This window comes from Vipera berus, assembly GCF_964194415.1.
Source record: "Vipera berus genome assembly, chromosome: 3".
Lineage (NCBI taxonomy): Eukaryota > Metazoa > Chordata > Lepidosauria > Squamata > Viperidae > Vipera > Vipera berus.
In genome coordinates this window covers 172,905,305-172,916,663 of record NC_138204.1, presented here as the reverse complement: position 1 = coordinate 172,916,663, position 11,359 = coordinate 172,905,305, and the positions used below count along the sequence as shown (strand labels likewise).

At 38.7% G+C, this 11,359-nt stretch overlaps 1 protein-coding gene across 1 annotated transcript in view; it reads right to left on the bottom strand.

The window, feature by feature from the left end:
* DSG2 (desmoglein 2) overlaps nt 1-11,021 on the bottom strand; it is a 37,226-nt gene extending 26,205 nt beyond the window's left edge. The window contains exons 1-3 of the mRNA XM_081326027.1: nt 10,849-11,021; nt 878-913; nt 272-400 (exon numbers count right to left, since the gene is read on the bottom strand). Of these exons, the coding sequence (XP_081182153.1) occupies nt 272-400; nt 878-913; nt 10,849-10,896 (213 nt within the window). The 5' untranslated portion in view covers nt 10,897-11,021. The remainder of the gene's footprint in view (nt 1-271; nt 401-877; nt 914-10,848) is intronic.
* Nucleotides 11,022-11,359: the final 338 nt, after the last annotated feature.

Here is an 11,359-nt window from a genome sequence, read left to right as displayed (position 1 = left end):
TAATCCTCAATTTTGTCTAGTAGGTGTGAGTAAGGCGAATATATTAAGTCCCATTCATAAGATCACTGTATTATAATTTAGCTCTACTAAATAATAATTGTGGCCATTTCATTTCCCCCCCAGGAATAAATCAGAATTATATAACTGATAATATGATTGTTTTACTCAATCTGACACCTTCTATCCTTGATAGGATTGCAACTCCAGCTCAAGTTGAGGAAAGCTATTAAGGACAAAATAAAAGACATATTTGTTTCCAAGCCTGACTTACCTTAGCAATTGGGTTCTTATTGGAATTATCACGTTCTTCCCAGATCCTGGCAGGTGGAACAATCCATTCTCGCTTTTGCCTGATTAGGCTTTTCTGATGGAATACTTGCTCATGCCTTCCGCCAAGAATCTATGAGGAAATCCAGTTTTATTTGCAGCATTGCAAGTTTTCTTACTACCATACTGTCAAATCAAAATCGTGAAGCTTGCTATTTTAAATGCACATTCTTATTTTTCATATAAATAATGGGATTCATAACAGAAAACACATGGTATACTTCAATATAAGCAACAACACAATATTTGCATTATAAGAATTGACATTGTTTCTAATACAGTATGTATATTCTGAAAAACCATAAGCACTTACAGGAAGGAAAAAAATATTATCGATCCTATGCACTATTCATCTTTCAACAAGGAAATTGTAAAAATTTTTGTTCTATTCTATGGTTTCTACATTTTACATTACTTTCTATATATCATATATGCACTTTACAAGTGTTGGAAATGAATTATTTATAAAAGTTTCTCTAAACCTTTAAAAACCTCCTTAGTAATGTACATAAGATGTGCAGAAAACCCCTTAAAATTGATAGTTACTTACCTCTAAATGAAGTCCATTTCCAAAGACTACATAACTCTGCAATAAAAAGATATAGCAATTAAAAATATAACTAATCTTCCAATATAAACCACTAGGAAAATTAACACTGAGCAATCTTTTAGCATCAGTGAAATTCAGTTAAAATAGTACACATTACTCCACCCAGACAATATTAAGCATATTTAAGCTATTTTTTAAAATAATAAAATGGATGCACATTTAAAACCAAATCAACAGTAGGTTTTCACATTTAATATGGTCAGAAAATGAAAGTAGACTGTGAAATTTCATAGATGCGAGTACAAATGAAACCTGAAAACAGTGAAATCAGCATTAATGGGTTAGGATAGTTTTGCATTTTAGATAAGCGCTGACAGAAGAGAGAAAGCAAATATAACTTTTCAAATATGTTCCAGGGATGTAGTAATGCCCTTTCCTCTTGAAACAAATCTTGAAATTGATTAATTACAATACCTAAGAAAATTTCGCCACCTCTATTATTTAAATAGTGGCTTACCTCATGTAGTCAAGGACCATGTAGCCTTGAACTTCCCATGGTAGTCTTATAAGTCAAATAACCACAATTAAGCTATCATTAACAGAAGATGATCCAGAAATTTCAGTATGGTATATACTCAGCATACCTTTAAAAAACAATTTGGTTTAATTTGTTTTTTAGTTAAGATCTAAGCTTTTTATTAAAAAAATACTGGTTTTTTCCCCTTCTGATACGCCCATCTTATGTAGACTTAATATTTCAGATATTGGCAAACAAGAATGCATTTGGAGTTTCAATTTGAGAAACCACATGGTTTTATAAATTGTGAACAGAAAACAGTATTGTGCTAGGGAAACTAAAAGTGTGCACAATGATAATCTGGCAAATTGCCTGCCATTAATATGAAATGTAATTATTGTAATGTAAAGTTAATTATTGTCTTTCAAGTCTTGGGAAATTCTCCAAAAAGTTTCTAGTCTAGGGAAGGTTTCTATTTTAGGGTGGATTTCTTTGGTTTTAGTGATAAATGCATTTTCTTTTCCCATGTCAAAGCCTGTCCTACCCTGACATGATTCATATCTCTGTCAGAAGGATGAAGTTATAAATCAAAGTTTCCTCAAGAAACTTTGTAGTGACATGGAACTGCTCTGTATGTGTGGCACAGTTGTTATACATAAATAGAACATTATGAATTTCTTTACAATCTCTCTGATATTGAAACACATTAATTAGACTTAGGATCTAAATCTATAGCTGTTTTTCTCAATCTTAGTGGCTTTAAGATATACTGACTTCAATTCCCCAAAATTACTATCTGGAGAATTCTGGGACTTGAAGTTGTCCATCTTGAAGTTGTTGAGAAACTCTAGAGCAAGCAAGTTATTTCATGCTATCAAACATGAGACTCTGTATTAAAAATAGCAATTTATCACCTGAATCAATTTTCCTTGATAATGTCCAGTTTAAAATATATTGGAACAAGGCCAGCTGTTAAATATCAAATTCTCCTTCAGCCATCACAACTCCCTCTCTCTAGAATGTTCAGACCGACACCCAAATCCTCTTTGCTTTTACAGTCAAGTTCTGAACAAGGGAAAAATACTTAAGTAGACGCAGTGAACATGTATTTCTTTGTGAGTATTAAAGTGAATAACTTCAGGCCAATAAGAAACTGTCATTTGTTTTGTCCTGCCTCTTAAACCAGCAGTCCCCATCCCTTCTGGCTCCATGGACCGGCAGTGGTGGGGGGCAGCAGGGGAGAGATGGTTTCACGTGCGCATATGCTGATTGTACAAATGGGGCTTTGCACGCTCATGCGCTTACCTGCAGCTTTGGCAGCCTGGTTCCCAACAGACTGCAGCCTGGTGCTGGGCCACGGACTGGGGGTTGGGGACCCCTGCTTTTAACTGTTATTGGCTTTCAGAAGATAGACCCCCCCTACTTAACAGCAATACAAGGATTGTTGCAGGAAAAAAAGCTAAAGTTCCTCACATCCAAATGTATTAATATTCTGCATGCCCTCAGCTGGTATTATTTGCTTAGAAAGATATAGGGGTCAATATAGTTTCAGTCATGCCAACCAAGAACCACGACTTCAGGCTCCTTCAAAACAACCAGCAAGGTGGAGGCCATTTTGAACTGGGGATACTTCATTCCAGGGTACAGCTGAATGATAGAGGTGGTTTTCTTCTGGGGTCCTGATAGATGGCATTGCTTAAATGAAGGAACCTGGAACACACCCTGCCAAATAAATTGGCTAGGCAGATACTGCAGGAAAGATGCTCTCGAAAATGAATACATTATTTAGGCTTTCCAATCAAATAAAAAACAGCAATGTATATAAGAACTCATTCTCCTAATACTCCAGGTCCTTCTACTTAGGGTTTGATGTGCATTTTGCTAAGCATTCACCCAGCTTGTGCCTTTTGGACTTATAGAAGTCCGGTTTTGTCCACTATTTCCAGGGCTTCCATACATGATTTTTCTGACCACTGCCATGCTTTGGAGGTTATTAGCATGCCAATTATAAAACTATGGATTTATTTTGAGCTCTGTGTTGATTACACCAAGTCCAGATTTTGATATTGGAATAAGAAGAGCAGAAATAACTTTCTCTGTGTTGTAAATATAGTTCTAATCCTCTATGAGAATAGCATCCTCCTATTTGAAGATGTGATCCTCCCATTTAAGGGAAAGTAGAGATAAGAATGTACTTTCCTCTTGTTAATACATCTTAGTTATATTCAATTCTGAACCTTAAGTATGTAATGAATCATGTAGCAATCCATCGCTGAACCCAATGAACTCCCTATAGTTGATGTTGCAACTAAAATTCCTTTGGGCATGCAGACTATTACATTGGGACTGAACACTCAATATTTCTATAAGCCACCAGGTTGGAAAAGGGTGATATCATTACTTTTGCAATGCATGAAAGTCACAGACCTTACTTAACTCGGTCAACTGATTCACCACAAATTCCTTTTAAACTAACTTTCTTCAGTGTGGTTTTCTTCAAACAGTGTGTGAGAACTCAGTTTTCATTGGTTAGAAGCCATCAGGTTGAGGAAGTTTGTCTAGAATGTAGACCTGAAAAGCCGCATTTTATCAAAGAATAGTGGGAAAGATTCAGGTTTCTGTATGTGCTGCTGTTACCTAGTGGCCATTCAGAGTTCTGCCAACAATTTAGAGACCACCTGCCTTAAGTGGCTTACAAATAAAGTAAATACTTTATGGAGGTACATTTAAAAAACATGGGATGACTGTAAAAAAATCAATAAATTGCATAGATGAACAAATATAAGGAACTCCACAACCAAATACAGTATGCTTTACAGCACGAGTATGAACACTATTTAAAAAAATATAACAAGCAGAAATACCCACCACTCCTTTGAAGCTTAGGGAGAATTCTAACCCTTCACCAAGGCAACATATATTACCATAATTAAAAATAAGGAAAATGATCACGTATGTAAGACAGCCTCTTTCAAAAGAAAGGTAAGAAGAACAACATCGAATTGTATTGGTGTATCTCTGCAAATACATTCATTGGCTAGAAGTTATGCCTAAAAACAATAGAATGAAAATTTAAGTTGATTCAATTAATGACTAAAATTAATTTCCTGAAATAGCCTATTCTGAAAACTGATGCCACATCTACTTACAGACACAAACCATTTTCTTTTCACAAAATATTTACTTATGTGTGTCTCAAACACACTTACATAGAGAAAACAATGATCCAGAAATCCAGGCCAATGATCCATCAACCTATGCATGGTTTCTCTGTGGCAAGGCCCTTGAACTCAATGGTTCTTACTTTGAAGTAGCATGCTTATGCTGCTGAGATGGTGTTCTGATCTGTTTAGCCCAATTTCCTTTATGTAAGGTGGGATACTTGAAGTCCTTGTTATGCTCGGCAACTTCCTCTTCAGTTTGAAGCAAGGTAACACACTGCAAGGTGCAATCATTTTTATTCTGCGGTCACCTTGTTTATAATGTCTCTAGATGTGTCTGCATAAAGACTGTTTTTATGTCTCTTCCAGAGTGTGTATTTCCACGAACAGCCTCCAATGAACAGTGGAAGCTGTTCAGTGCAGATACTCATTCTGAGGGTCTCCTCAGGGTGCCGCCGGTTAAAGACTGCCAGCGGGTAACACCCAGGGGTAGGGCCTTCTCAGTGGGTGCGCCTGCCCTGTGGAACCAGCTGCCTGCGGAGCTTAGGACTGCCCCCAACCTCCGTTCATTCCGCCGGGACCTGAAGACCTGGCTCTTCGAGCTCTCTGGCCCAGGCTAAGAATATTTTTAATTTTAATTTTAACTGGGTTTTAATTTTCTCAGGGTTCTATTTAATCTCTTTTAATTTGTTTTAACGTTTGTATTGACTGTTTTTTAAATGCCCTGTAAACCGCCCTGAGTCCTTCAGGAAAGGGCGGTATATAAATCTAAATAAAATAAAATAAATAAATAAATTCTATATTATCCGCTGCGACAAAAAGCAGGCAAAATAAAAATAAACTGGTAAGCTTCTGAGACTGGTAGAACTTGTTTGACCATAGTTCCTAAGTGAACAGGATTCCAGGAAACTAATTCATGTTTGCAGGTGTTTTCATTTAAGTCTGAATAGATCTTTACAATGGGCAGTCATTGCCATTAAAAGATTCAAAATATCTCCAAGCATTCCCCAAGATAGGAATATCTCTGTAATTCTAGATAATTACTCCTGTACTGTAGTTCTGAATTTGAAAAAATTGCTTAAGCTGCATTCCTCCATATGCTTGTTTTGGAAATAGGAAAGTGCTGTTTAAGTCAAAGAGAATAAGCATGTAGATCAGTTTGTAAACTGCCTATGGCAACTATATGCATTATTTAATAGCAGTGAAAAGATGTCACGAATGGAAAACATAATACCAAAAAAAAAAGCAAAACAAAACAAAATTAATATAGGGAAACGGAGACCAAAAGGAAATCATACATTTGCACCCTCAGTTTAAAATTCTCTACTCGTCACACCATTTGTTTTTTTCTAATTCAGTTGATTATGAATACAGTTTGTAATAAAAGGGGAAAAAACATGCTTTGCTTATTTATATGCAGTGATAAGCTTTAGTGTGGATTTTACAAGAAAAATCTGGGGCTCAAGCATGAGCCGAAGATGTATATTTAATTTAAGGTGGAGTCCCATTCCTTCAGGAGTATTATGGAAAAGTGTTCTTTATCCAAAACAAAATTAATCATCCTCAGATCTAACAAGGCTGGCAGGACAACATAATGAAACTGGCAACCTTTTGAACTCAGGGAAGAAAAACTAGACTTCTGTTTTTTGTTTTCCAATTTCTAACATGCAAAAAAGAAGTTAAAATGTTTCAAAATTCCCAACCAAGAGTTTCTTTATTATATTGGGTGTTGAAAAGTAGCAACCAGGCAGGGCCTCAAATCCTGAGATATTCTAGAAATGAAAGATGTTGATCAGCAATCAATGTATGAAGAATTGGTGAATCTAAAAGAAGTTTTCTACTAGCCTCTCTACCTATTCAGGAATGAAAAAAAAAAGCTTGATAAAGGCATTGGGGCAAATGAATTTTGTACCAGAGAAATAATGGGCTTAACACTTATGCCATTTTCCCATTAAAATCCTACTCATTCTCTTTTTTCTCCTATTTTTTTTTACCCTTTTAGGGAAAAAAAATAAAGTTAGCTCTAGATTTTCCCCCCAACAAGATTAAAAGCAGCTTATAAAGAGGAAGGATTTTCAATGACAAAAAGCTACAATCGAGAAATACATAGTTTATCTTTTAAGTAAAAACCCTCCATAGATATTACATTTGCTTATAAAAAAACATGCAAGGAAGACAAGAATTAACGAGATGTTTCTATCCTCCTATCACCATTTCCACGGCTCTTGCATCTCAAGATGAAGAAAGAAGCCTCTTCTATATGTAGAAGGCTCCCTGTGTTAACGCTCAGTCTAGATTTCAACATTATCCAAAATACTTTCACAGCTGGTTCCTCATTTCAGATATTACTCTAAATTAAAAAGAATAAGGAAACCAAGATGGGAGTATATGTGCACGATGATCACTCTACCTCTTCACACATTAATGCTGAAGTTGGACTGAAAATATCTGAATAGGACTCAAATCAGTTGCATTTCGGGACTTTCAGAGGTCTTCTGAAACTTAGCATCCATCTGGTCTAATATTTATTTTATGAAGGTAGCTAGCTAGATGCTTTGAGTTAGTCCACTAATGCTTTTGTTGCCTCTCACATACCCTTCAGAAATACTGCTAATGCATTTATTTAGCTGCCATGACCAAAATCCCCGATAGAGCTGATTCTCCATTAATTCAACTGATTCACTTTAAATTCCTTTTAAGGGAAAAGTTGACATCATACCCCATAGTAGTGCATTCCAAAAATTCTATGTTGTGTAGAGAAGCATTCCTTTCTGTTGCTCCTGAATTTACTACGTCAGTTTCATGGAAAGAGTGAAAATTCTAGTAATGTGAGGATGAGCGATAGTAATGGTAAGAAGCCATCTTTCTCCATATTGTTCTCCATGATTTTATATACGCCTTCCAGAGTTACTGAGAATTAGGTGGCATGCAAATTGAATCAATTATTAGCTTCCTTGATCTGCTTGATTCACTGTATTGGATTATATCCTATTATTTTCGGTATACCTCTGCTAACATACTAAGAATTTTGTAGACTGTCTTGAAGGATATCAGAATTAGGCAAGCACTTTACTACGAGGTTCTTCTCAGACTTTTTTCTTAGTACATTGAATCTCTCCTCACAAAGGAGGAGGTTTCCAACTGCCTTTTTCTAAATCTTTTGTTGTTCCTGTTGTTTTGGGACTCTCTGGAAATAATTTTTTGAATTTTATTTGTAATCCTCTTAACTTCTCCATTAAATTTGCTTATTTTGCTCACAAACAGTGCAATTCTATGTATTTAGTTAAGTTATAGGTAAAGGTAAAGGTTCCCCCGCACATGCGTGCTAGTCGTTTCCGACTCTAGGGGCCGGTGCTCATCTCCGTTTCAAAGCCGAAGAGCCAGCGCTTGTCCAAGGACGTCTCCATGGTCATGTGGCCGGCATGACTAGACGCCAAAGGCGCACGGAACGCTGTTACCTTCCCTATTTTTCTACTTGCATTTTTACGTGCTTTTGAACTGCTAGGTTGGCAGAAGCTGGGACGAGTAACAGGCGCTCACTCTGCTACGCGGCACTCGGGATTCGACCCACCAAACTGCCGACCTTCTGATCGACAAGCTCAGCATCCTAACCCACTGAGCTGTCTAATTCATCATTGTGACTTTGAGTATCTTACAAGTTAAAAACAGAACAATGGGAAAAAGCCTCATAACTAGTAATCAAGTATTCACAATGAAATCTCAGTGGGAAATCCTCATAAGCTAAGTGGATATAAGATTGGATGCTTTCAGTGAGCTAACTGAAAATTTACTTGACTCCTTTCAGAGTCTGAAACAATAAACAATAATATTCCTTTGGTCAAATTTTGGTCTTTATATTTAAATTTAAAGTGTTCACTTTTCAACTTGGCAACTTTACATTTTAGAAATTAAATTTCTGCAGTAGAATTTAACAAAGAATTATTCTTTTTTCATTGCTGTTTCATAAACTGTTGTAATTGCAGATCTTCATGGTGGCATTAAAATATAAGGAAGGAAGGAAAATGATGGTTGATAAAATTTCTCTTCAAGGATCTCCTCCTGTGCAGTGCCCATGAGTAAAAGTAAGCCTGCAATAGCTTTCTTTGATCTTTCCCAACTTTTTTTTAAAAAAAGAAAGATAATTTTTGGCTAGAAGGGCAGGCAGAAAGGGTCAGAGAGAGAAAAAAGGAGGGGGGAATCATTAATTGTTGATTTGCCACATATCTTTGTCTTTCCTAACAGTAATTTTTAGTGCCCTGGACACTTTATAAAATTTAAAATGGTCACGGAAATGTGGGAAACACTTTACTATCACTTTGAGCCCATTTAAAGATTGAAGCCTTATATCCTGCAAGGATTTCAGTAAAAGAGACCACACTCAAATTAATTTCATCTAATATATGCCAGAGGATAACTTAACAAATAGTGCTTGCAATATAATATTGTTCACAACAAACCCTGTAATTACCACAATCATTTTAAAGATTTCAGGAGAAATCTGGGTGTAGCTTTGATATGCACCAACTTGTCAAATTAGACCCTTAAAATGACAAGTGTGTGTATGTGTGTGGGGGGGAGGGGGGAAAGAAGAGGTCAAAGAATGTTAATCTAAGCCAGTGTGGGAAATCCGGAAGTGAAAGTCCACATATTTTAAAAATTGCCAAAGTTGAGAAACACTTGATCTAAGCTAATCTTTCTGGGACAGCCTCATCCAGATATGCTGGGCATGAAGGCCAAGGTTCTAGAAGCTGAAGTCCAAAATCTGAATGGCATTCAATGGGGGAAGGTTGATCAAAACAAAGCTGAAGGAAGCGTAATATTTCTTTGAAAATGCCTGCTGTTTGAAAGATGGGAAAATGCTACTTGTCAATTTCAAGTCAATTGTATAAATGAAGTGTTATGTCTGCCTGCACCTTATCACGGAAAGTTTTGTCACCAATTACCTTTACAATTTGGCAAAAACTATTACTCTAACAGGTTTTATTGGCTGCCATCCCATGCAGAACTCTCTTAATCGCAACAGCAGCCCTGCCAGACCAGCATCTTGCTCCCCCCACCCCAGCGGGTGAATAGAAACCTTCAAAAGCTGCCAAGAGGAAGCAAAAACAGCTTTCCTGTGTGTGTGTGTGTGTGTGTGTGTGTGTCCCTTAATCAATTTATCAATATTATTTCATTCCAATTGTCACATTCTACCTATCCCCCTTCCAATATTAGTCTTTGGCATACTTTGCATATTTTTTCCCCTTCATATGTAATGTTCCCCTCCCCCCAATGTGACTGATTACTTGTTTGCAGTTGACCACATCCAATAGGACCAAGCAAGAGATTACTTATCACACCTCTGTCTAGGACTATTGGGGTGTATGGGATCTACTACTCCAATAACCATGCCTTAGAGGATTCTGGGAATTCTTTCCCAGCCATCTAGACTAGTGGACAGCCTTTGTAGAAAGGGGAATTCTAGCAGGCAATTCAAAGGCTGGAAATCTGGTGGCCAATCTCTCTCGCCATCCCCCGAGCAAGGAGTAACATTTCTCTGGAGCAGTGTTTTTCAATCTCAGAAACTTTTTAAGTTCTGAGAACTTCAACTCCCAGAATTCCCCAACCAATATGTTGTTAGCTGGGGAAATCTGGGATTAAAGTCCACATATCTTAAAAGTTGTTGAGGTCGAGAAACAGAGCTCTAGAACTTCCTAGGTTAAGACCTGCCTTCTTATTGAAACGTCAGTTCATCTGCTAAAGCAAAACTCTTAGAATGTCAGCAGAACTTGAAAATATAAGCAAAAGCTTCCAGATTTCCCCTACAAACCAACCACTGAATAAGGCAGTCGAGATGGAAGGTCAGGCTGCTTCCAAGAAAGCTCACACCATATATATATATATATCTAAAATGGCAGCCTAAACAAGTTTCTCGCAATACCAAATACCTCCAGATCTTCGCCAGAGTTTCTTTCTCCCCCGAAAGGCACTTTTTTTTTTTTTTAAAAAAAACATTGCTCTTTCCACACCGCCCTAAGCGTGATTAGCATCTCGAGTGAACCTCCTGAGGTTCCGGCGCTGGGTTGGCAGGGCGTGGCGCGGCTGTTCGGCTGAAAGAGGAGCCTCTGTTCCGGCCGGCGCCCCATTCGCCCGGAGCGGAGAGAGCGCCCTCGTTCCGGCGGTTCCGTTCCCCAAAGCAGGCTCTCCCTACCGACCCCTTTTTCTTTCCTTGGCGGGCATCTCGGGCATCGCCCCTTCCCAAGAGCCCCAACGAGTCGAACCGTCGGGAGCAACAGGTGGTCTTCCAAACTCACCAAGAGTATCCACAGGCCGGGCCCTGCCATGCCGAAGTATCCAGCCATGGTCCAGCCCCCCACTCCGTCCTGAACTCCGGATCGGCGGCAGCAGCAGCAGCAGCCCTTTCCGCTCACCTCTCCGGAAGGGAAATAGGGACTCCGCTTGGAGCGCCTGGACTCTTGGTGGCGGCTTAACCCAACCCCTTTCCCGCTGGTGGGGAGTAATGAAAACAGGGCTGGCTATCAGCGGCGCGGTGGGGGGGGGAGGAGGAGGAGGAGGAGGAGGAAGAGGAACGGCCTAAGGGCGGAGAATACCGGTCTGGAAAGGCACACCAGGTGGGTGCGGGAGCCCCGCCCGCCCTTTGACTCGGGTTTCTGCGGGACTGGGGGAAGGACGGAGAAAAGTGGTGGGGGTGGTGAGGGAGGGAAGGAGAGGGAGTAGCTGTTGACATTTGCCTTTTAGGATGAAGGGCTGCATTTGGAGTAAGGCAGCGTTGTCCAACCTTAGGAACTTGAAGATGCGTGGACT